Raw genomic sequence first — 26,546 nt, 5'->3', positions numbered from 1 at the left:
CGCTCTTCGGACTCCCCTCGCCGGTCGCGCGACTCGGCCGAGGGTCAGGGTGGTTCCACCCCCGCGGCTCCGGCGGAGCCGCAGGCGCCGCGCACGTCCCCATACCCTCCGGTCCCTGGGACTGACGCGACGCCGGCAGAAGTCAGTGCCTTCCTCTCGGCCATGAGGAACCTGGCTCCGCCGTCGGCGCCCGCTGGTGCGCCTTCGGGCCCCGCGGACCCGACTGGGCTGCCTTGCCTGCCGGTGGCTCCGGCCCCGGCGCCGTTGACGGCTCCGGCCTCAACGCCGCAAGCGCCCGAGGGACCCGTTCTCGAGTCCCCGCCGACGCCGGTCGACCTCGTCACGCCTCCTCCGCCGGCGTCGACACCGGTACCACCCCCGACGCCGACGTCGACTCCGCTCGACGTCGAGCCCCGGTTCAGTCCCACTCCGGGCCCGGCGCCGGTACGGCGTCGATGGACGCCGTGATCGGCGCCGCTAGAGACACTTTATGTCTACCGCCCGGCTCCGTTACTTTCTCCTCTATACCAGGAATCGGATGATGGGGACAACTGGGAGGGATCCGAGGATCCTATGGCCGTTCAGGCTCAACTGTCCCAGGACTGGGGAGATGAACTGGGGGAGGCCAGTGGCCTGGATACCTCTCCAGACACTGGATTTGTCTCTCCTCCGACTGTGGCTTCGGAGGAGGGCGCTGCTTTCTCTGTGGTGCTGCGCAAGGCGGCCGCAGCCCTTGGGCTCGAGCTGCCTGCCGTGGCTGTGAGGACTAACGTCCTTACTGAGGTGCTTCAGTCTGCAGCAAGCTCCACTGAGCCTCTGCTGCAATTCAATGAGGCCCTCATTGACGTTCTGCAGGGCACCTGGTCCAAGCCCTCCACAGTTCCTCCTGTGGACAGGAACGTCGCCAGGCGCCACCGCCCTGCTCCGGGCGACCCGAGTTTTCTGTCCCAACACCCTACCCCTGAGAGCCTGGTTATCCAGGCCTCCACCTCCCAATCATCTTTCCCGACCGCCCCGCCGGACCGGGATTCCAAGAGACTGGAACAGTTTGGCAAGAAGCTGTTCTCCTCCCTTAGTTTGGGCCTGCGGTCTTTGAACACCGCTTGTCTCTTGGACCGTTATTCCCACTCTCTGTGGGATGCGGTGGAGGACGCGCTGCCCCTGTGTCCGGAGGAGGTCCGGACACGACTTACCCAGGCTCTGGCCGATGGGAGGGATGCCGCGCGACATGCTATACGATGTGGGCTTGACACCACGGACTCGCTGGGTAGGGCCATTTCTACCACAGTGGCGCTTAGACGTCACGCCTGGCTGCGGTCCACGTCATTTTCGGGCTATGTCCAGAGCACTCTCATGGACATGCCCTTTGATGGCACTCGCCTTTTTGGCGAGAAAGCGGACAGTGCGCTGAATCGCTTTAAGGACTCCCTGGCTACGGCCAAGTCCTTGGGCCTCTCGGCCCCGCGGTCGCAAACTTCCGCTTTTCGCCCCTTTCGTGGCCAAGGAAGGGGTGCCTCCTCACGTGCGCCTAGCCACCAGCCGCAGAACCAACCTGCGCGCGGACGTGGTTTCCGCCGAGGCGGTTCTGGAGGACGACGAGGTCAGCCCACATCCACCCCGGCAGCATCCGCCTCAAAGCCTTCCTAGTCCGAGCTTTCAGGCCCATTCCACGCCAGTGGGCGGCAGTTCGCCATCACCTGCTCCACTGGCGGTCCATCACATCGGACAGATGGGTGCTGCAAATCGTCCGAAGGGGCTACTCCCTCCCCTTCGAGAAGACCCCTCCAGCCATGCCACCGCAGCACCACCGTATCTCGGGGGATCATTTGAATCTTCTCCACGAGGAAGTTTCGGCCCTCTTGGCCAAGGGGGCCGTCGAGCGCGTTCCTAGTCCAGAAGTAGGTTGTGGTTGTTATTCCCACTACTTTCTGGTTCCCAAGAAGGGCAAAGGGGGCCTACGCCCTATCATGGACCTCCGGAACACCAATACCTTCCTCCGGAAGGAAAGGTTCAAGATGTTAACTTTGGCTCAGGTTCTAGCTGCCCTAGACCCCGGAGACTGGATGGTAGCGTTGGACTTGCAGGACGCATATTTCCACATCCCCGTCCTGCCGGCCCACCGGCGTTACCTGCGGTTCACGGTGGGCCCAGAGCACTTTCAGTTTACCGTGCTCCCCTTCGGCCTCACCAGTGCCCCTCGGGTGTTCACGAAAGTGATGGCGGTGGTCGCAGCTCATCTGCGCAGATCAGTGGTTCCAGTCTTCCCCTATCTCGACGACTGGTTGTTGAAGGCGGGCTCGCCCCAGGCAGTCGTCTCCCACCTCCAGACTACGGCGGATCTCCTGCATTTGCTGGGATTTTCCATCAACGTGCCGAAGTCACACCTGAGCCCCTCTCAGAAGCTCCTCTTCATCGGAGCGGTTCTCGATTCGGCGCAGTTCCGGGTCCATCCACCGGAACAGCGGGTCCGGGATATACAGGCCCTGATTCCCATCTTTCGGCCTCTATCCTGGGTTTCGGTCAGGCTAGTGTTGCGGCTTCTGGGGCTGATGGCCTCCTGCATCCTACTAGTGCATCACGCCAGGCGGCGCATGCGGGCTCTGCAGTGGGACCTGAAGTTTCAGTGGGCCCAGCATCACGGCAACCTGTCCGACCATGTCTTGATCTCGGAGGGCACTGCACAGCAGTTGCAGTGGTGGCTCACGGACCGCGATTGGGTCAAGGGCAAGAGCCTCTCCCTTCCCCAACCGGAGCATGTCGTAGTGACGGATGCGTCCCTCCTGGGATGGGGTGGCCATAAGGGAGAGGCGGAGATCAGAGGCCTCTGGTCTCCGGCGGAGTCTCGTCTCCACATCAACCTGTTGGAGTTGAGAGCGATCCGACTTGCACTGAAAGCCTTCCTTCCCTCTGTCAGGGGAAGTGTCGTGCAGGTGTTCACGGACAACACCACCGCCATGTGGTATTGCAACAAACCGGGCGGGGTGGGGTCGTGGACCCTTTGTCAGGAGGCTCTGCGCCTCTGGACATGGCTGGAACACCAGGGCGTCACCCTAGTGGTTCAACATCTGGCGGGCTCTCTGAACGCCAGAGCAGACAAACTCAGCCGCCGGTGCATGATGGATCACGAATGGCGTCTGAACTCCGAAGTGGCGCAAGGTCTCTTTCAGCAGTGGGGAGAGCCTTGGTTAGATCTATTCGCCACCGAAGAGAACGCGCAATGTCAGCAGTTCTGCGCGTTGGAATTTCCAAGGCGGCACTCGCTCGGCAACGCTTTTCGTCACTAGTGGAGTAGCGGTCTGTTGTACGCCTTTCCGCCTATACCACTTCTGCCCAGAGTGCTGAAGAAGATCAGGCACGACCGGGCCCAAGTCATCTTGGTGGCTCCGGATTGGGCACGAAGGTACTGGTATCCCGAGCTACTCAGTATGTTGACCGATCCTCCGATACGTCTGCCCCTTCAGGAGGATCTTCTGTCGCAGCAGCAGGGGACGGTCCTCCACCCGAACCTGTCCAGCCTCCACCTCCATGCGTGGAGATTGAGCGGCGGCAGTTGATGCCATTTGACTTGCCTCCTGAAGTCTGTGATATCATTCTGGCAGCCAGGCGTCCCTCCACAAAGTCGGTATACGCCTGCCGGTGGAACAAATTTGTGGCATGGTGCACAGCAAAGGCTGTGGATCCCCTTTCCGCCCCTCTTTCTGAGGTTCTCCTCTTTCTTCTTTCTTTAGCCCGGCAGGGCTCTGCCCTGGGCACCCTGAAAGGTTATCTTGCTGCCATCTCTGCCTTCTTGCGGCTTCCTGATCAGCCTTCTCTTTTCAAGTCCCCTGTAGTTACACGCTTTCTAAAAGGCATTACTCACACGTTCCCTCCTTTCCCTTTTGTAATGCCTCAGTGGGACTTGAATCTTGTTCTCACATTTCTAATGTGTGCTCCCTTTGAGCCTCTTCATAATTGTCCTCTTCGTCTGCTGACGCTTAAGACTGCTTTTCTGGTAGCCATCACCTCGGCTAGACGGGTGAGTGAGCTCCAGGCTTTATCTTCAAAGCCTCCTTTTCTCTCTGTTCATCCGGACAAGGTTGTCCTTCGGCCTCGTCCCTCCTTTCTTCCGAAAGTGGTGACTCCATTTCATCTTGGGCAGTCTGTCACCTTGCCCACCTTCTTTCCGCATCCTTCCAAAGAGGAAGAGAGGCTCCACCGTCTGGACCCAAAACGTGCGCTCTCCTTTTATTTGGACCGCACAAAGCAGTTCCGGGTTGACGACCAACTTTTCGTTGGATACGTGGGTGCTAAGAAGGGGAAAGCTGTGCACAAACGGACCATCTCTCGGTGGGTCGTTTTGTGCATCAAAATTTGTTATTCCTTGGCAAAAAAGGACCCTCCTGTTGGGCTGCGCGCCCACTCTACTCGGGCCACAGCGGCTACTACTGCTTTGGGACGGGGTGTCCCTTTGCAGGACATCTGTCAGGCGGCGACGTGGGCTTCGCTACACACGTTTGCCAGGCATTACTGCCTTGACAGCCAAGTCCGGAGGGATGGCTTCTTTGGCCGTTCTGTCCTCCAGGACTTTCTGGTGTGATCTTGGTTCGCAGACCCACCACCGGGGATGGTATTGCTTGGGTATCTATTCTAAGGTGAGGAATCTAACTAACGTGTTTCTATCAGATGAACAAGTTACTTACCTTCGGTAACGATGTATCTGTAAGAAACATTAGTTAGTTAGATTCCTCACCGACCCACCCATCCTCCCCGTTCTGCGAACTGACATCTAGGGTTAAGGTTATCCTTTTCAGGCCCCTAGATTTTATTTTTGGCACCAGTGTCGGTCTTTGCATGGCTCTGCGTTCCTGGCGCGGAAAGCTATGTACAAGAACTGACGTCAGCGCGCGAGGGTGGCGTCTAAGTACTCCGATGACGTCATTCCGGCGCACGACGCTGACGACGGACGCGGAGCCGCAGACGACGCCTAGCGACGCGCAAGGGGTATTGCTGACGAAAAATCTTCCGGATCCAGTCTGACGCCTGGGGTTATTCTAAGGTAAGGAATCTAACTAACTAATGTTTCTTACAGATACATCGTTACCGAAGGTAAGTAACTTGTTCTTCTGCGCCGATCAAGGACCCGCTCACGTGGGAGGTCGAAGGCCCGGTCGCAGAGCCGTCACCATCGGTCGTCGGACTTGGGGACAGGTAAGCCACGACGCCATAAAAAGTCGAAGAAGGGACGTCGCACTTTGTCTACCCCTAAATGGTCGCGGTGGAGGGGGCGTGTGGTCACTCCCCCACGGCTCTGATGGAGCTCCCATTGTTGCCTGCGGCCTACCCGCCCTTTCCAGGCCCGCACGCGACTCCGGACGAAATACAGGCTTTCCTGTCAGCCATGAGCTGTTTGTTTGGCCAATCGGGTCCCACCGGAACGCCTTCGGCCACATGGACCCGTTGGGTAGGTTTGCCCCCGTACCGCCACCCTTGGCCGCTGGCACGATACCCTACGGCGCTGCCGGCTCCGTCCTCGGCACTGCTGCCGAACCAGGATTGGTCTATTACCCCCCGGTTCCGTTTCTGGGTGGAGAGTTTATCCCATTCCCCCAGGCACCTCATCCTTACCGGCCTCTTCAACAACCGGTGGACGAAGGGGAGTACTGGGAGGGGCCTGAAGACCTTCTCGCAGCTCAATGCGAGGATGAGCCAGAATGGGAAGGTGATATGGAAGGTCCAGTGGATCTGGATTTCTCTCCACATCCTGGTACACTGACCCCCTATTCCGTGGCTACGGAGGAGGTTGGGACTTTTTCTGTGGTGTTGCGTAGGGCAGCTGAGGCTCTTAACCTCGAGCTCCCTTCTGTACCTATCAAGACCAATCGCCTGACTGAGGTACTGCAGCCAGCGTCGTCCTCTGCGGAGCCGCTGCTGCCCTTCAACAACGCACTTACTGACGTCCTGTTGAACACCTGGAACAAACCCAACACAGGGGCTCCTGTAGATAAGGGGCGACCCAAGCTTTCTCACACAACACCCGATGCCTCAGAGTCTGGTTCTCCAGGCCTCTGCCTCGCCGAGCGCATTCCCTTCTGCCCCTCCGGACAAGGAATCTAAGAGACTGGACCAGTTTGAGAAAAAGATTTTCACTTCTGCCAGTTCCGGGTTGCGGGCGGTGAATACTGCGTGTCTGTGTGGCCGCTATTCACATTCTGTGTGGGACACGGTGGCACAGGTGTTGTCTCAGTGCCCTGTGGAAGTTCGGGCGGTGCTCTCCCAGGCCATTTCCGGGGGGAGAGATGCTGCTAAATTCACTATCCGTTGTGGCCTTGACACGGCCGATTCACTCGGCAGGGCACTTTCCTCAACGGTGGCGCCCCACCGTTACGCTTGGCTCAGAACAACTGGCTTCTCAGGGGATGTTCAGAACACTTTGTTGGACATGCCCTTTGATGGCACATGCCTCTTTGGTGACCATGCGGATAGCACCCTGGAACGTCCAATCGCGTTCCTTTCAGACCCACAGGCCTGTGCAGCAGCAGTCTCAGCGCAGCCGCGGCGTGGGACCCGACTTGGTGGGTCCCGAGGACAGCGGGCTGTTCAATCCACCACGCTCCTGCCTCAAAACCTTCCTAGTCCGGTATTTCAGGCCCACCAGACGCCATCACTTCGGACAGCTGGGTTGTGCAGATAGTCCGAAGGGGCTACTCCCTCTCCTTTGAGTCTACCCCTCCAGCCATGCCACCTCAGTACGCATGTCGGGGATCACTTGGCACTTCTCCAGCAGGAAGTTGCTGCCCTCTTGGCCAAGGAGCCATCGAGCGCGTTCTGACGCCAGAAGTAGGTTGTGGTTGTTACTCCCACTACTTCTTGGTTCCAAAGAAGGACAAAGGCCTGCGCCCTTCTTAGACCTCCGGAACATCAATCGATTCCTCCGGAAGGAGAAGTTCAAGATGCCCACGCTTGCTCAGGTCTTGTCTGATCTGGACCTGCAAGACGGCTGGTAGAGTTGGACTTGCAGGATGCTTATTTTCATATCCCCATCCTGCCAGCCCACCGGCGTTACCTACGGTTCACAGTGAGCCACGAGCACTTTCAATTCACCGTGTTTCCTTTCGGCCTTACCAGCGCCCCTCGGATGTTCACAAAAGTGATGGCGGTGGTCGCAGCTCATCTGCGCAGATCAGGGGTTTCAGTCTTACCCTATCTCAACGACTGGCTGTTGAATGCGGGCTCGCCCCAGGCAGTCGTCTCCCACCTCCAGACTACGGCCGACCTCCTGCATTTGCTGGGGTTTTCTATCAACGTGCCGAAGTCGCACCGGATTCCTTCTCAGAAGCTCCTCTTCATCGGAGCGGTTCTGGATATGGCGCAGTTTTGGGTTTATCCTCCCAAACAGCGAGTCAGGGACATTCGGGCTATGACTTCGATCATTCAGCCCTGGTCCTGGGTTTCAGTCAGGAAAACCCTGAGGCTGCTGGGCCTCATGGCCTCCTGCATCCTGCTGATCTATCATGCCAGATTTCATATGCGGCCTCTGCAGTGGAATCTGAAGTTCTAGTGGACGCAGCATCGGGGAAACCTGTCTGACTACATCCGGATCTCGGAGGGCACTGCACAGGACCTGCAGTGGTGGCTCACGAACCAGCGTTGGGTCAGCGGCATATCCCTCTCCCTTCCCCAACCGGAGCACACAGTAGTGACAGACGTGTCCCTCCTGGGATGGGACGGCCACATGGGAGAGGCGGAGATCAGAGGCCTCTGGTCTCCGGCGGAGTCCAAGCTCCATATCAACCTTTTGGAGCTCAGGGCGATCCTACTTTCCTTCCCTCTGTCAAGGGGAGAGTAGTGCATGTGTTCACAGATAACACCACCGCCATGTGGTACTGCAACAAGCAGGGCGGGGTGGGTTCGTGGACCCTATGTCAGGAGGCTCTACGTCTCTGGACGTGGCTGGAACGTCAAGGTATTTCCTTGGTGGTTCAACACCTGACAGGTACCCTGAACGCCAGGGCGGATGAACTCAGCCGCAGGTGCATGTTGGATCACGAATGGCGTCTTCACTCGGGGGTGGTGAAAGGTCTCTTTCAGCAGTGGGGAGAACCTTGATTAGATCTATTCGCCACCGCAGAGAACATGCGATGTCAGCAGGTCTGCGCATTGGAGTTTCCAAGGCGGCACTCGCTCGGAGACGCTTTTCGCGCGAGTGGAGTTGCGGTCTATTGTACGCCTTTCCGCCTATACCACTTCTGCCCTGAGTGCTGAAGATCAGACGCGACCGGGCCCAAGTCATTCTTGTGGCACCGGACTGGGCTCGAAGAGTTTGGTATCCCGAGCTATTCAGTATAAGCGTGGATCCCCCGATCCGACTGCCTCTTCGGGAGGATCTCCTGTTGCAGCAACAGGGGAAGGTCCTCCACCCGAACCTGTTCAGCCTCCACCTCTTTGCGTGGCGATTGAGTGGCGACAGTTGATTCCTTTTGACTTGCCTCCTGAAGTCTGTGATGTCATTCTGGCAGCCAGGCGTCCCTCCACTAAGTTGGTATACGCCTGCAGGTGGAACAGATTTGTGGCATGGTGCACAGCAAAGGCTGTGGATCTCCTTTCTGCCCCTCTTTCAGAATTCTTCTGTTGCTTCTTTCTTTGGCCCAGCAGGGCTCTGCTCTGGGCACTATCAAGGGCTACATTTCTGCTATTTCGGCCTTTCTCAGGCTCCCTGATCAGCCCTCTCTTTTCAAGTCCCCAGTTGTCAATAGATTTCTCAAAGGCATTACTCACTTTTTCTCTCCTATTGCTTTTGTGGTGCCTCAATGGGACTTGAACCTGGTTCTCACATACTTGATGTGCGCTCCCTTTGAGCCTCTTCATAACTGTCCTTTGCGGTTATTAACTTTGATGACTGTCTTCCTGGTGGCCATCACCTCCGCTCGGCGGGTGAGTGAGCTACAGGTTCTTTCCTATAAACCTCCTTTCCTGGCGATTCATCCGGACAAGGTTGTGCTTTGGCCGTGTCCCTCCTTTCTACGAAAAGTAGTGTCTGCCTTTCATCTCGGGTAAACTGTCACTCTGCCCACCTTCTTTCCGCCTCTGCACCCTTCAAGAGAAGAGGAGACGCTCCACCGTCTGGACCCACAACGTGCGCTTTCGTTCTGTCTCAACCGCGCACAACAATTCCAGGTGGGTGACCAGCTCTTTGTTGGCTACGTGGGTGCCAAGAAAGGTCGGGCAATGCACAAGCTGACCATCTCCCGATGGGTTGTCATGTGCATTAAAGCCTGTTACTTTCTGGCTAAAAAGGAACCTCCAGTTGGTCTGCGCGCCCATTCTACCAGGGCGACAGCAGCTACTGCAGCATTAGGACGCGGTGTCACCCTGCAAGACATCTGTCAGGCGGCCACTTGGGCCTTATTGCATACTTTCACTAAACACTATTGCCTTGATAGTCAGGTCCGGAGAGACCGCTTCTTTGGCCATTCGGTTCTCCGTGACTTTCTGGTGTAATCTCACTTCGCAGACCCACCACCGGGGTTGGTATTGCTTGGGTATGTATTCTAAGGTAAGGAATCTATCACTAACGTGTCTCTTTCAGATGCACAAGTTACTTACTTGTGTAACGATATATCTGTAAGAGACATTAGTTAGTGATAGATTCCCTACCGCCCGCCCATCATCCCCGTTCTGCGAACTGTTCTCTAGGGTTCAGGTCATCCCTTTCAGGGCCCTAGTTCTGTAGCACCAGTAGTCGGTCTCTGGCATGGCTCTGCGTCCCTGGCGCGGAAAAGTTATGTACAGAACTAACGTCAGCGCGTGTGGGCGTGCCTAAGTAGCTCCGACGACCTCATCTCGGCGGCTGTGACTCCACCGACGTACGCGGAGCTTCACGACGATGCCTACCGACGCACAGGGGTACTGCTGACGAAAACTTTGCGGATCCAGTCTGACGCCTGGGGATATTCTAAGGTAAGGAATCTATCACTAACTAATGTCTCTTACAGATATATCATTACACAAGTAAGTAACTTGTGCTTTATTACTACAATAGAGCGAACTTAACACGACAAAACACTGTGTTCATTGCGTGTGACTGTAAATACATGCTTTGAATACTCCTGCTACCTAGTGTTTGGTGCGGTCGTTGGCAAGTTTTTTCTTGGAGGAGCTTTGAGGCACAAGATAACTTAAGACTCCTCCCTTAGCCCACAATGCACCAGGGCAAAGACTTCACCCAAGAATTTTTTTCCATCCTCTGGTTCACATACCATCAGTCTGGGACTAATGATGTCTTCTTTCGGAACTTTGCTGCCAATCATTGAGGATTTGACCCCAGCGACTGAAGAGTTCACTGGATCATCAACCATTTAGGACTTGATTTTGAGCAGCTTTAAGGTGACTTTCTTCATCCTGGCATATTTAAAATGGCTGTTGCGGGATGGTATTACGGAGAAAATACTAAAATACCCTTCCAATTCTGCCCCAAACACAATTTGAAAATGTTCCTGACCCGACCCGCCCTTCGTCTGTAACCTGTCTCCAGAGCAGTAGGAGTCGACATGTTCGGCATGTATGGCATTCAAACGAATGAAGACCATTCGCTACTGACTCAAACGCTGCTGGACACACCACAAAATGTAGCGTTGAGACCCAGGTCTTGACAAGACACTGGACATGTCAAAATCCTTAAGACATCATTGGTGCAGGAGAGGAGCCTGGATGTTGTGTAGTGCCAGGGAGCCTTTAATACACACTACACAATATGTGTCATTCAGCGAAAGCAGAGCATATTAACACAACCGCACTAAAAGCCCACAAGCAATGTGCTAGGATCCACAGATATTTGTGTTGCTCTCCCCCCAACACGCCAAGAGAATTTCCAGGCAGCAGTAGAACCCAACTAGTGAAACATTTTATCCACACAGTGAGGCTTGGAAGAGAAAATTTTGTCTGTTTTCTTGCTTCCCTCCAGATGAGTCCACAACACATAGCAAAAAAAGACTCAAATGTGTCCTGTATATCTTTTTGTGGAATCACATTTTTTAATGCATAAGCGTAAAAGTTGCTGCACATCCAAACAGGTCTTCGCAGTGAGGATAGAAAATCCTCAGCAGCTAAGATAATAATAAGAAAAAAACTGAAATTTCTTACAAAAGTTGTGATTCCCTTTCATTAAATCTAAAAATTGCATTGCCTATTTTTTCCCACACCCAGAAACTAAGTCTGAAAGCATGGGTGTTCTACTAGCAAAAACTAAGTCTATAAGCAAGGCAGAGCATCCGTCGCTTTTGCAAAACCTCGTACAGGCAATCCTATTTTGAAGGGTGGTTTTACTAAACCGATTATTAGGTGTGTACAAACATGCTAAACTAGGGCTTAAAGTCATGTAGTGCTTCAACCAGATTCCATAGGCCGCTACATTCACCTTTCTGTGAATATTTCGATGGTAGACTTATTAAAACGTTCTGCCTGGTCAATTCAACAGCAACACAGATTACAAATGGAAACTGTTACTAACCATTTGTCCGTAACATGGAAATATTTAATGTGCCCCTATGGAATTTGAGTGTTTATACTTCTTGTGCCGTAAGGGCACCCAAGCATTTTTGTTTCGTTATATATGTGTTAACACAAGATTCCTTATCATTAGCAATGTATGCCTACATGCAGTTGGCAGATGTTATTTTCCAGAAGGTTAAGTCACTATTAAATCTCTCCGACTGCAATTTCTCAGAGAAGAAGTTGTGTGGATTATAAGAAGCAGGCAATCTGCTCATAACCCCACAATAGCTTTGTTTTGGCTGAATGTCTTACAGCCATAGTCAAACGATTGACATACATATAAAATACTTAATATTTTGCCAATTACTAATTTGACATGTTTTATAGTTGTTTATTTTTTTACATTAGAAAACATTTTTTTAAATGTGTTTCTGGATCCCACATTTTCATGAATGTATTCTTCCTTTGTGAATGAACAATAAATACACATGATTGAGAAGTAGAATTACAAGTAATGTTTCCATTTCGCTGAACCTTTAATGAATACAATGATAAGCAGGATGGAGATTGCTTTGGCGTGGTTAAAGGAGATTATTCTAATAAAAGCAAGGCTGTCACTGCAGCTTTTCTCAACAAATGTATGTCATGTATTTCTCCAAGACTTCTCAAAGTACTTATTTGCCAAGTATGACCAGTCTTTATTGGGACATCCCCAAATGAAAACACTGTTGAATTCTAATTATAGTACAAGTACTGACATTTACAAAGACCTGAGCATTACTTAAAAGATAAACAGTTTACACACATATCTAGAGTATTGCTTTAAGCATTTCCATTCTAAGTGGCAAGTTAAAACTTCTCTCATAATTACTACCCAATCAATTGAGAGACACTTACGGTCGTTAGCAGGATTCTGAATTCCATGTCTGTTTCAAATAATGTAGTTGTGTACCAAACAAGAAAATCAATGGGTTTAAGCTCAGGTTTTGTGGGTAATCTCGAGCTTGAATAAGTATTTCAAAGCACAGCTCTAAGATTCATAGACTGTTACTTTTGTAATCCTTTGTTTTTGCACCTACAATTGTTCCTTAATTTTGTTATCCACTATTTTTGTAGCATTGCAGTCCATGACGCCACCCCTGGATTCTTTACAGGATGGATGTGAAAGTTCAGGTAATTACATTTGTTGCTTTGAAGATGTGTTATTTGTGTATTGCTGTATTATTACGAGATAACTCTATTATTAGAAGCAGTCATTGCCTGTTTCTTTGTATAGTTATCCAGGTTCAAGGCTGTCCACACGTTAAACATTATCTTTTCTGTTCCCCTTCACATTGTAAATGTCGGATTTGGTAGTGTTTGTTCAGGAAACATTTTGCCAAAGCTGTTTTGTATCTTTCTAAAGAATACTTTATTAATAGCTCCTTCATTTCTAAAATCCCTACTACCAGGATGGGCCAACCACCACATTTTTAAACAAAAGTGTCTGAGCCCTTAGTTACAGAGTAAATTTAATGTTTTAGCTAAATTGATAGCCACGGTGTAACATCCCATGTGGGGAATGCAACCCTAAAAGCCATGTTCTAAAATCAAGCAAAAAAATTATTAAAAAGTCAATCATACGATTTAGAAGCCAAAAGCACAAAGAAAGCCATCTGAAATAAAAGCAAAAATGTTAAACCAATCTGCATAGACCTTAGTATCCACCAGCAGCCGAGTTGTGTAGTTCCCCATTTCCTAGTAGGAACTGCATGTTTGTTTGGTACTATAAACGTAGGGTGGTGCCAGACTGATCCCGTGCACCCTTGCATGATAGGTCATCCTGCAAACCAGCTAGCCCACAGTGAGAGCCATATGCACCCCTAATCCTAGTAGGGTAGCAAATGGTTTTGGCAACCACAGAACATGACGACCAAGCGCTCTCCCAGGGATCATGGTATTAGATCTAAAACCCTTAACCTCAGTCACTCGTGCTCTCCTTCTCTCAGAGAAATATACAAGGGAGGCACAGTGGAGTGTTTTCAATATTTATTGAACCAAATTGATGCTTGTATAAAATATGTGCTGGAATGATTAATAGAAGCGCATATATTCCTGGCAGAACACATACATACATACATACACCAAAGCACCTTGGATAGGGAACGCATAGTAGGAGTGCAATAGATATATATATATAATATATATATATATATATATATATATATATATATATATATATCGCACTCCTACTATGCGTTCCCTAACCAAGGTCCCTAGGGTGTATGTATGTGTTCTGCCAGGAATCCCCCATTGAATGATCCAACCTCGTTACCTGAAGGGAAAGAAAGTAGGGTCCCGGTCATGAATTGGACATCCCTCTCTGAGGAATCAGCAAGCAGCTGGGCTGGGAAGTCAGTGTATGGTAACCTCACAAATGACAGCAGGTGCTCCTCTGCCTCAAACCGGAAATGCTTGTTTATTTATAATGGAAAGCATCCTTGCTCTGGACTGAGATTATATTCAGGCAGCTATGTGCTATAGAGAACTGTGTCCCCTTCTGGATGAAAATAATCATATTTGCGTAATGTATGTATAGACAATGTATATGTCTACGTGTAGACTGAGGTGTAAATGTTCAAGGGTGTTATGATCGTGTTCTTGCAAAGTTGATTTTGTAAGCAAGTATAGTTTAATGAAAACGAATTCGCAATGTCATGGATGCAAATGTGTGTCAAAAGTCATTGTACGAGAGTGAAGGCAACTTAGGGAAAAAAACTGTGTGTTTGTAAAATGGCATTGTTTCCTTCTAGCTGTAACTGGGACACATGACACCCACTCCGCAAACATAAGTGGACTGTGGTGCTATCTAAATGAAACTAGAAAGCTATAGCTAAAAAATGCCTTAGCATATGCAGATGTAAAATGCAACCCTAAAAGCCATGTTCTAAAATCAAGCAAAAAAATTATTAAAAAGTCAATCATACGATTTAGAAGCCAAAAGCACAAAGAAAGCCATCTGAAATAAAAGCAAACATTTTAAACCAGTTTAAAAACAATTCAGGGTGTATAAAACAGGCCGATCAGTAGTTCCCACCAAACCGAATAGCTGAATGTTTGTGTTCCAAAAGGTAGACAAAACATTTCTGTTACCAGGATCTGCAGACGATGATCCTAGAGGCACACTTCAGAGCAGGTTTATTGAACAGATGTGTTCCCACCCAACCCCCACAGCAGCTGCCGAGTGTGACTACAGCCATTGATAGTCCCACCAAACCAAAACCAAGATCCAATTCACCAGGAGCTGATTCATCCCAGGAAGACTCATAGAATGCATCTGTGAGCAAAAGAATCCGCAGTGGACAGCCATACATATGGGCCTTTAAGGGGTCCATTAGCACATTTATGTCCGAAGGCTCATCTAGTTGCGATCACAGGCATAAATCCTAAGTACACTTCAGAGTGCACAACACACAGTGGAATACGGGCTGTATGCAGTGAAGCCGCGCAGGTCGAAATGATAAAAACCATTGCTCATTCAATTCTCGAATCAAGGGTGCGCCAAAGCAATGCATCATGCGCTCACAGCACAGTAGCAGGCGTCATAGTGCTAGCTCCATTTGATCTCGAAATGGGACATCCATTGCAGAGCAGAAAAATTAAAATTACAGCCCCGACAATCAGGAGCCGGACCAGCGGAAGACCTCTGAAGATGCTTCGAAGCACGGAGTGTTTAAAAGATGGAATGAATCTGTAAGCTGCCAGGAAGGTGCTAACCAAACCAGAGCCTATACTTAAAAAAAAATGTACTATTCCATTTGTACTAGACATAATAAATATACGATGCACCAGTTCTTCAAAATGTCGTGGGAAATTAGTGCGGAGTAGTGCCTGTATCTCTGAAGAGGACCTTACAACCTGAAAATCATACGTCTACTTAGCAGAAGTTAAGGCCACATCTTTTTGAAACAGTAAGGGTTTCAGTTTGCTCAGGGCATCAGAACATATATTAGTAAGATTAATCGAAGGCCAAAGCGTATCCTTGTAACTGTACGGGCAGGTGGAAATAATACTTATGTACAACTAGTAACAATGGAATAAACCATCATCAGATAGGCAACCCCTGGTTTAATTCCACAGAGAACTTGACTATTCAGCATCGGTTAACTCCCAAGAGCAATCTGAAAGCCGGACATATCCCAGCCGCTGGGGAACCTTTCAAGCAGCAAGATACGTTTGCCATGGAAGCATCGCAGGCCCCAAGCAGATAAACAAGCTTGCACATTAAGGATCCACTTAAAGTATTCTGGCAATCTGTAATACTGAGAAAAATCTAAATTTCCTTATTTCGACACTGAAATTTGAAAGGCAGTTCCCAATACTTGTGTTCAAACCCTTACCCCAATGCTTCATGTCTGCCTACTTGGGTGGTGTTGTAGATATTACTGAAAATTAAATGTCAAACTTGGCAGGGTAATGTACCCATGGATTATCCAATCTGCGGATGGTACTTCAGCAACAGTGGATAGTAACTTTTCTAGTCCTTCAATGTGTAACATAGTGTATTTTGCATCTTTGCACACCATGAGCATCTGCTGTTTTGTGAGATGGTATGGGGCGAACAAGCTAGTGGTATTAAAGTGTCACCATCACACGTGGCCAGAGCATAGTGCTTGTAATATTTGAAAGAAACACGTTAGTTATAGATTCCTTAACTTATAATTATACCCAGGCGTCAGACTGGATCCGTAAAGATTTTTCGTCAGCAGTACCTCTGCACGTCGGAAGGTGGCATCGGTCGGCTCCGCGTTGGGCTTCGTGGTCGTCGGGATGACGTCGAGGCAGCTACTTAGACGCCACCCTCACGCGCTGACGTCAGTTCTATTTTTTCCCGCGCAAACCAGCGCAGATCCGGGAAGAGCGGTACCTGTCATTTTTTGACTGTTTTTTCTCCACTTTTTTTGACGTCTAGTTTCGAGTCTCCGACTCCGAACAGGTGCATGAGGGATGCCCAGTTTTAAGGCCGCTGTTCCTGTACCCGATTGATGTTGGTGACGGATCCGCACCGCGTGTGCCTCTTTTGCCTGGAGCCCGACCATGACCTGAAGTCGTGCTCCGACTGTCAGTTGTTGACGCTGAAGGCTTTGCGGGAGCGGTCCCGAAAGCTACTTGAACGACGGCAGTCGGCTCCGTGCCGTTTGAGGTCCCGGTCAAGAGGGCGGTTGAGGGACCGGTCGCAGAGCCACCATCAGTCCGGTTCAAAGTCTTCACACTCTGGGTCGGGTAAGTCGAAGCAGAAGTCGAAGAAGCATCGTCGCTCTTCGCCTTCTCCCAGTCGGTCGGTCGGCCGACTCAGCGAGGCATGCGGGTGGAGCCTGAAGGGTCGACTCCGAGCTTCCCTCCCTTTCCGGCACCCGGAGCGACCCCCACCCCGCTTCATACTTTCTACAAGGCGATGCATGCCATCTTTGGGCAGACCGACCCCGCCGGCGCGCCTTCGGGCCCCACGGACTCGGTTGGGGGGCCTGGGTCTTCGCTGCCGGTGGCTCCAACCCGGATCCGGATTGGCGCCAGTTTACCTTATTACACCTCCACCGGCGCCGTGTCCAACGGCCCCACTAACGTGCCCGACTCCGGTCGGCCCCCCAAACGGCATCGACCCCAGCCACCTTCCGGAAGTTGACACTGCGCCTGACCGGCGTCGACCAACGCCAGATCCGGTGCCGGGTGGGGTTTTCATACCCCTGTTCACTCCTGGTGACCCTTTCCAACTACAGTGGTACCCAGAGGAAGGTGAGGAAGACTGGAAGGGGTCAGGTGACCCTTCAACTGACCAGCTTGAGCCTGAACAGGACTGGAGAGAGGAACTGGGGGATGCCAGTGGTCTTGACACTTCACCCAACCTTTTTCCGCGCCAGCAAGCGCAGATTCGGATAGAGCACGTACCTTAGTCACTTTTTAACTACTCTTTTGAGACTTTTGTCTTCCCCCTTTTTTTCTCCTGGTGCACGTATGGATGCCTGGATTTAAGTCTTGGGCTTGCCGTCACAATATGTCGGTGGCGGACCCCCATGATGTTTGCCTATACTGCCTGGAGTCTGACCACGACTCCCGGTCCTGTCGGGCCACGGCCCCAAAGGCCTTGAGGCGTCCTGCCTCAGGGGACCCGGTGCCTCAGCATCTTCTGCACCGGCACCTCCCGGCGCCACGTGACCAGGTGTCTTTCCCTTCACCCATCAGCCGCCAGCTCCTTTTGCGGACTGCTTTTACCTCCCTGCTGCCACTGTTGACTCCGCCGTCCCGAGAGGCCCGCTGTCTGGACTCTTGGGGACGCAGCATGTTCGCCTCGACCAGCGCGGCCCTGCGGGTCCTTAACACCTTGTGTGTGCTGGCTAGGGCCTACTCCTGTTTTTGGAATTCGACTGAGTCTCTGCGATCTGCAGCGTCCCAGGAGTCTGGCCTGGTGGACTTACGGCATCATGCATTGGATGGCCGGGAGCTTGCGGCGTTTATTCTCCGCTCCGCTCTGGACATCTCGGAGGTGCTGGGCCGGGCCATGGCTTCCTCGGTCGCTCTCCGTCACCATGCTTAGCTTCGGGACGGAGTATTCCCTGAGAATATTCGGGAGCGACTCATCGACCTTCCGTTTGATGGTAGCCTGTTGTTCCATGCACCGGCCGACACCGCCATCCAAAGGCTCTTGGTAGGGCTCCGTCGTCCTCCTCCTCCGCCTTATCCTCCTCCTCCGTCCCCTCCACAGTGACTTCTGAGTTGGGTTGATTCTGGGCCTTCTTAAGCTGGCTGTTCTGGCTGTGCACTGTGTTTTCTGGCCATTTACGTCCTTCCTTGGGACTTTGGCATTGTTGGCTGCTGGACGGCCCTTTTGTTGATTGAGTGTGGTTCTGCAGAGTTGTTGCGCAGGCTTGGCCCTGAGATTGGGCCTTCTGCTTTGCTTGGGCTGCTTGTCAAGCCTTCAGCGGGTTGTTTTTTTCCCCGTGGCTCTTTTTTGTTTTTTCCTGTGCTGCGGAAGTTCTTCCAAAGAGGGTTTCCTGATCTTGGGACTTGATGTACCCTATGTGGGGTAGTGGTAGCTGTCATATGGCTTGCGCTCTGCTAGAGGGTTCTGGTCGCCTTCGGGTGCCTGTTCTCCATGGCGTTTAGGTAGGTTACTTTTGCTTCCTGAGGTCGTGTGCGTGGCCACTCGCAGTGGTGGCCCAGGCATCTCCTCCTCTCCCTGCTCTTGGCCTGAGGTCTGGGATGATCATGTGTCTCCCTTGCCGGGCGTCGCCTACTCGGCCTTCCTGGGGCCTCGGGCTGTTCTTCTTGCTTCTGGCTTTGACTGCCGGTGCTGTTCTGGCTGGCAGGCTGCTCTCCATCTGGAGTGGGTTCGCCTTCTTTTCCCTAGTTTCCTTGGGTCCTCTAGGTATCTTCTTCTTCCGCTTTCCTGTCTTGCAATTGGGTGGAAGCTATGTTGCCTTGTGAGGGGGGTGGGGTGCTTCGGCCTCTCAGTCCTTGCCCTTTGTTCCTCTGCTGTGACTGTACGGGCCTCTTCAGCCTTCTTTCCCTCCTACATCCCCTTGGGGTCAGTGGGGTTCTGCTTGTGGGAGCTCCCTTGGCCTGGCAGGGGCGAGGTTCTACCTGGTCCACAGCTTTGGTACCCTGTGGGGCCCTCTGTTCTGCATTGGCTGGTGGGGTCCTTTCGCAGACCCTCTTTCCCAGGGGGTATTGCTAGGGTATCTATTCTACGTGAAGAAATCTGTGGCTAGTAGTCTCTATCAGATGTACGAGTTACTTACCTTCGGTAACGATGTATCTGATAGAGACGATTCTAGCCACAGATTCCTTCACGGCCCGCCCTTCCTCCCCTATTCTGCGAGGACCCTTGGGTTGGTCTTCGGTGTGAGAAGTTGGCCTGATATATGATGTCACTAACTCTAGTGTACACCCTGTATCAGTCCAAACAACCCTTATGGTGATTGGTTGTAAAGTCAACCTTATAGACCAGCTATCCTAGTGGTAGCATGGACAAGAGCAGTCTTAGACTAAACTCTGAATGGCATGTGAAGCCAGCTGTTATACCATTTGTAATCCCTTGAATACCAAATGAAAGGACACCACAACAGATATATATAAAAATAGAATGTATTTATTCTAGTCAAACCCTCAGCACTCTTTATGAGATTCGAGGTAAGTACAACACAGTCTTATTTAAGCATACATTAAGTCACACAGGTAAGTAATACAGTTAGGCCCTAGGGGCCACGCAAACCATAAACTAAGTAAGTGGTATAAGAACCACTGTCACGAACACAGGATAGGCCTAGGCCTAGGGAATCGCTGGGGCTACACTATACTACCAAAGGTTAGGAAGTGGGAGGCCCACGGGATTCAGGTGCAGAGTGGAAACACTCACGCGTAATGCGTAAAAGTCGATAGAAATAGTAGTTATTAGAAATTAACAGTTTTAGGACACTTCTGGAATAGCTAGAAAGTCGAGACTTGGAAACTAGTCTCGGATAGTCAATACCCTTGTGAGCACCGGAGTACCCAAGTTACCTAGCCCACGGGCTGCGGGTGCATAGGTGTGAACTTGCGTCGGGTTTCGTCATTGACTTCTATGGATGCCTGAAGGAAAGTTGCTGACAGGCAGTCAGTGAAGAGTGTCCGGTGGATCCCAAGGTTGGAATCAAGAAGGAAGGATACCTGCAAGCAGAAGGGACAGAGTCTAGGTCACCAGCCAGGAGCCGGGAAGGAACCAGGCGATGTCGTGCAGATGCAGGTGAAGAGGTGAAGCTTGTCGTAGCAGCCACGGGTACCAGGAGACGTTGAGGACGACCAGGACCAGGAGGCGAGCTGGCCCACGAAGGCTCTTGCTGTCGGCGGCGTGGATGTCGAGTCAGGACCCAACAAGCCTTGGCAAGCTGAACCCACGCAGGATGGAGGACTTGCTTCTGGTGCAGACCAGGAAGGTCTAGGTTGCTTCTCTTTCACAGAGGAGCGGGTGCCAGTCTGGAGGAGCCGGACCAGCAAGATGAAAACAAAGGTTCGTCGTCGCAGAGGCTACTAGCCAACGGGCCAGCAACCGGACAACATGTCGAGCAACTCGGGTGCAGAAGGGCCCCACGCAGAACGCGTGAAGTGTGGGGAGCTGATATTCTTTGCAGATGGTGCTCGGGATTGGGGCTTCTCAATTCCCCAAGCACAGCCTCGAGGAAGCCTCAGAAGTCGCGCTAGTCAGTTACTAGCCACTTTTCCCAAGTCGCCGGTCCCACGTCCCTCGTCGCCTCCGCGGGTCTCAGCTTCGCTGCAGATGTGGATCTGGGTCAGAGGTGTCTGGAAGTCTCGGTGCTGGTCAGTCTCTGCAGTCGTCCCTCGTAGGATCAGTCGCAAAGCAAGCAGCGGTCGCTGGATGGTGCCTGGTTGCCCAGGGTGGTCACTCCTTGGCCACAAGGGAGATTTCTTCAGTCTTCTTCCTGAGGTCGAATGTCGAAGGTCCAGAGTTTCTGTTCAAGTTGCAGATTCAGGTTAATCTAATTTAGCAGGGCTCAGCTACCTACTGATATACTGGGCTAGTGGGCTGGGCTACCTGCAAGGTCCCTCCTATGGGTGGGACCAGGAAGGGGAGTGGCTACACCCCCTTTCCTTTGTCCAGTTTCGTGCCAGAGCTGGGGCTGGAGTGCCCCAGCACCGGTTTGAACTGGACTATGCATGGAGCACCTTGTGTGCCCCAGGTATGTCTCATTCCTTTCAGCCCTCCCTGCCCCAATACACTAAAGTCTGTCTGGGGAGGTGCTAGCACCTCCCCAAGCAGGAAACCTACTGTCCAGGCCTCCCTGGCTGGGAGGGCTCCCAGCTGCAGGAGGTCAGACTCGTGTCTGTGGCAGCAGCATCCATTTTGTGATGCTGAGGCTTTGGTCAGAGTTAAACAGCAAAGTAGGACTTTAACATGTCTCTCCCTCTAGAAGGGAGGAATAATACCCTCATCACCAGAAATGGTATGGGAGAATTATTCCCAAGTGTTAGACACCTTACACGACCTGTTTTGATAAAGCCAAACCATAGTTACCATAACCGTTTAAGAGTATATGGTAGGCTATATCATAGAACAGCTATAAGGACATGGTTCCGAAAGCTGCAGACAGGCTCTGCTCATGCTAGAGCACCATCTCACATGTTACCAAGCACTTTGCCTCCAGGATTGTTAAGGCCTACCATAGGAGTGGCTCACAGGTACACATGTGTCTATTTTAAGGGTAGATATAGGTATACTATATCTAAGCAAGGGGTGATTACACGACCTTGCCCCAGCTGAGTGATCAGCCAGTTGTGTCTGATTGGAAGGCCAGACCAGGGGTGGCATAATACATGCTGCAGCCCCTGGGAGGCCTAGGGTACACCTATTCCCTGGGTACCTAGGGTACACTGTACAGGGTCCAATAAGGTGATCCTTACCAATTGGGTATGTACCTAGGGTACATGGAGTCCATTTTAAAGAGAGAGCAGACAGTCTGAGACCCTGAATGGCAGGAATTCAGGCCAACTAAGTCGAAAAACCAGCTAGACACTAGGCAAAAAGTTGGGGGTAACCATAGTCAGATATCCACCATCCTACATTCGGTACTCGCCTCCTGGTGGGGGGCTGTGTCTCCTGTGAGGGCCTTCCTTGTTCTTGATGGGTGGCTCCATCTGGGGGCGGTTCATTCCTCCTTTGGCCCTTTGGAGGATGGGGTTCCAGTGCTCCAGTGCCCTGCTGCTCTGGCTACTCCAGGTTTGGGGGGATTGCTTTCTATCCCTGCCCTCCCTCCCCTCCTTCCATTGCTATCCTCTGATTAAGGGTCATCTGGCCATGTCTTGCCCTTGTCCCTTGTGGGTGGTTGCCCTCTAGGTTGGGGTGGCTTGGAAGTTTGTCTTGGGACTGGTCCCATTCCTTGCTCAGGATGGGTGGGGGGGGTTTCCTACGTGTGCCATGACTTTTACGCATGTTCTTGCCTCCGGGGCACAGGGATGGAAGGTTGTCTATGTGCTGGCAGGGTGACTGCGCAGGTTTCTGCTTGTTCTTCTTCTTTCTTCTTTCCCTGCCCTTGGGTTCTGCGGTGTTGGGACTTCTCTGGTGGTGGTGTTAGTCACCGTTTCTTTACAATTGTTCTGCTCTTAGCACACTGTTCCCATGCTTCCACAGTTTTTTATCTGGTAGTTCCGCGTTGTGGTGCGGAAAAGTTCTCAGAAGAAAACTGACATAGGCGCGCCAGGGCAGGTCTTGTGTGACCTCGCTGATGTCACGTACGCGGACGACGCCTGTGCGGAGTCGCGTGATATCGCCCCGCCCCCTGCGCGCAGTGATGCTGTGGCAAAAAAGTTTCCGGATCCAGTCTCATGCCTGGGGATAATTCTACGTGAAGGAGTCTGCGGCTTGAATCGTCTCTACCAGATACATCGTTACTGACGGTAAGTAACTCGTACAACGATGTATTTGTAAGAGACATTAGTAGTTTTGCAGTGTGAATCTTTCTGGATTCACTATGCTGTGCATTATTCCGCCATCTTGTGGTTGGGTCCGGAATCGTAGTATTTTCTTGTGGGTGGCGACGCCCCACCATTTGGTGTCCTTCGTGACGTCGGCGCGCTTTCTGCGGAAGCTCCCACCTTTGGTCGCCATCGTCAGATTCTTTTTTCCGCCGTTGGGTCTGGATCGTTACTGAAGAGTTTTTGGTAGAGGGATCAAGAAAAATCGAAGAAAATCGACGAAAATAATGTTTTCATCGACACCGGACTGCAGGTCAGGTAACCAGAGCGACGAGGGAGAAGTTTGTCGACCAAAACCTCGACGTTTGACAGATGACGTGCTCGCAGGGGGCACCCTGAGCGCGGGGATGGACAAAACACCGTTCAAGTTTTGCACCAATTGCCACCACAAGTACGCCCAGAAGGATCAGCATCCAGTCTGAAAACTCTGCCTGCCGCTCCACCAAAGCAGCGAAGACTGCAACGCCTGTTCTGCGTTTACACCGAAGACCCTGAGAGTAAGGGGAGGCAGAGAAGGGCGAACCACAACATGCAGGGCCAGGGGCCACCTCCATCGTGCCGCTTTTCCCCCCGATACCACTGATACACAGGGTACTCAGCAATGCAATGCAGAATCAGCAACATGACGCTAATACTGATAGCACCTCAGTTGGCCAGGCAGTCCTGGTTCTCGCAGATAGTGGAAATGGCACAAGAACCAGTACACAGGTTCCCAAGAAGAAGGGACCTGTTAACAATGCAGAACGGAAGGGTGCTTCACCCGGAACCAGAGGGTCTCAGCCTAGCAGCATGGCTCCTGAAGACCTAGAATTTGCACACCTAAAACTACCAGCAAGTACTATGGCAGTACTCAGGGAGGCAAGGAGGCCTACCAGAAGAAAGTGCTACATAGCAAAATGGAAGAGGTACTCCCAGTGGTGCATCAAGGAGAAGCTACAACGGAAGGTCTCAAGGGAATCAACAGTACTAAAGTACTTAACGCACCTGCTACAAAGCGGATTAAGCTACACATCCCTGAGGGTGCACTTGGCTGCGGTGGTGGCCTACACAAGAGGAGAATCCGGGAAAAGTTTCTTCACGTCTCAAGTGGTGAAGAGATTCTTGGAAGGAGCCAAGAGAATCACCAGCATGGAACCTCAACGTAGTGCTAACTCAATTGATGAAGGCACCCTTTGAACCTATTCACAAGGCTACACTACACATGCTCACACTTAAGACGGCCTTCTTAGTGGCGATCACGTCACTACGAAGAGTAAGTGAGTTGCAAGCGCTCACACTCCAAGAGCCCTACTTACAAATACACAAGGACAGGATTGTAATGAGGACGGCCCACACTTCATGCCAAAGGTGGTGTCTCGGTTCCATATGAACGAAACAATCCAAATACTGAGTTTTTTCCAAAAGCCGACCACAAAAACAGAAAGGGCTCTACACACACTAGACGCAAGAAGGGCTGTAATGCACTATATAGAGAGGACAAAGGAGTGCAGGAAAACAAAACAATTCTTTGTCTCCTTCGCAAGCAGTTTTCTGGTAGGAAGAAAGGAGCAACAATTGCGTTTCTAGCGAACACACCTATCCAAGACATTTGCCAAGCGGCAACATGGTCTTCAGTGCATACGTTCACCAAGCACTACTACTGTGTGGATATTCAAATTAACAAAGAAGCGCAAGTGGGACAGAAGGTCTTACAACACATATTCAGTAACCAGTGCTCATCTTCCACCCAGCCACCACAATAAGGACAAACCGCTACAAAGTCTATGCACAGCATAGTGAATCCAGAAAGATTCACGCTGCAAAACGTATCGTTTCTTACCTCTCGGTGTAGTTTTGCAGCTTGAAGACTTTCTGGATTCACTAGCGAACCCACCCTCCTCCGCCAGAAAGATGAGACAGGAGTTAAAGGGTGAATGATAAACAAGTCTTTACAAAATAACAGAGAAGACAGGATTAACACTAGACAAGAAAAAAGAATCCGAAGATGGCGACCAAAGGCGGGAGCTTCCGCAGGAAGCGTGCCGACTACACGATGGACACCAAATGGTGGGACGTCGCCGCCCACCTGGGCCGCGAAAAAAAACAAAGAGAGGAAATACTACGATTCCGGACCCACAAGATGGCGGAAAAATGCACAGCATAGTGAATCCAGAAAGTCTTCAAGCTGCAAAACTACACCGACAGGTAAGAAACTATACGTTATAGATTCCTTACTGCCCCATCCATCCTCCACATTCTGCGAACTGACTTCTAGCGATAGGGACTTCCTTACAGGGCCCTACTTTTGTGCACCACTGGTCAGTGTCTTGCATGTCTCTGCACTTCTGGCGTGGAAAGTCAGTTTAGAATTGACGTCAGCGTGCAGGGGCGCCATCTAAGTGGACACCACGACGTCATCCCGACGACCAGGACGCCGATGACCGAAGCGTAGTCGACAGACGCCACCTACCAACGCGCAGGGATACTGCTACGAAAAGATTTCTCGGGATCCAGTCTGACGCTTGGGGGGTAATTCTAAGGTAAGGAATCTATAACTACTAATGTCCTACAGATACATTGATACCGAAGGTTAGTCACTTGTTCTTTAAGATCTTCGGTCCGCCAATCTCTTCCTCAAAAAGGAGACGTTCAAGATGCTCATTTTGGCTCAGGTCTTTTCTGCGGTAGACCAAGGAGACTGGATGGTAGCTCTGGACCTGCAGGATGCGTATTCTCACATCCCCATCCTGCCTGGCCTCAGACGTTACCTGCGGTTCAAGGTAGACAACAAGCAATTTCAGTTTACCATGCTACCCTTTGGCCTTACCAGCGCCCCTCAGGTGTTCACCAAGGTGATGGCGGTGGTCGCAGCTCATTTGCGCAGGTTAGGGATTTCAGTCTTCCCTTACCTCGACGACTGCTGTTGAAGGCGTCTTCGCCCCAGGCTGTTGTCGCCCACCTTCAGACTACGGCGGTCCTCCTGCATTTGCTGGGCTTCACTATGAAAGTGCCAAAGTCATACCTGACTCCTTCTCAGATGCCCCCTTTCATTTTATGTCAAGTGGAAGTTAATGCAGGTGTTCACGAACAACACCACAGCCATGTGGTACTGCAACAAGCAGTACACGGTGGGGTTATGGACCCTTTGTCAAGAAGCCCTGCATTTCTGGAGCTGGCAGGAAGAGTTAAGAACACTGGTAGTTCAACACCTGTCAGGTTCTCTGAATGCCAGGGCAGATGGTCTCAGCCGGCGATGCCTAGCGGATCACGAATGATGTTTCCATTTGGAGGTAGCGCAAGGACTCTTTCAGCAGTGGCGAGAGTCTTGGTTAGATTTGTTCGCCTCTGAAGAGAACGTGCAACGTCAACAGTTTTGCACGCTGGAGTTTCCAAGGCAGCTATCGATCAGCAATGCTTTTCGTCACAAGTGGAGCTCAGACATGTTGAACGCTTTTCCGCCCATACCACTTCTGCCCAGTGTTCTCAAGAAGATCAAGAACAACCGGGCCCAAGTCATTCTTGTGGCTCGGGACTGGGCAAATATATATAGAGTTTCTGAAAATGAGCATCGGTCCTCCGATCAGGCTGTCCCTTTC

At 51.4% G+C, this 26,546-nt stretch overlaps 1 protein-coding gene across 3 annotated transcripts in view; it reads left to right on the top strand.

Moving 5' to 3' along the window:
• Window positions 1–26,546, top strand: part of CUX1 (cut like homeobox 1) — a 1,097,219-nt gene that overhangs the window by 876,228 nt on the left and 194,445 nt on the right. For all 3 annotated transcript variants that reach the window (XM_085649842.1, XM_085649843.1, XM_085649841.1), the window contains one exon: window positions 12,586–12,642. In XM_085649842.1, coding sequence (XP_085505968.1) covers window positions 12,586–12,642 — 57 coding nt within the window. The remainder of the gene's footprint in view (window positions 1–12,585; window positions 12,643–26,546) is intronic.

This window comes from Triturus cristatus, chromosome 3_2 (genome assembly GCF_964204655.1).
Source record: "Triturus cristatus chromosome 3_2, aTriCri1.1, whole genome shotgun sequence".
NCBI classification, from domain to species: Eukaryota; Metazoa; Chordata; class Amphibia; order Caudata; family Salamandridae; genus Triturus; species Triturus cristatus.
Note: the sequence above shows the minus strand (reverse complement) of the source record. Positions and strands in the feature narration are given on the sequence as shown.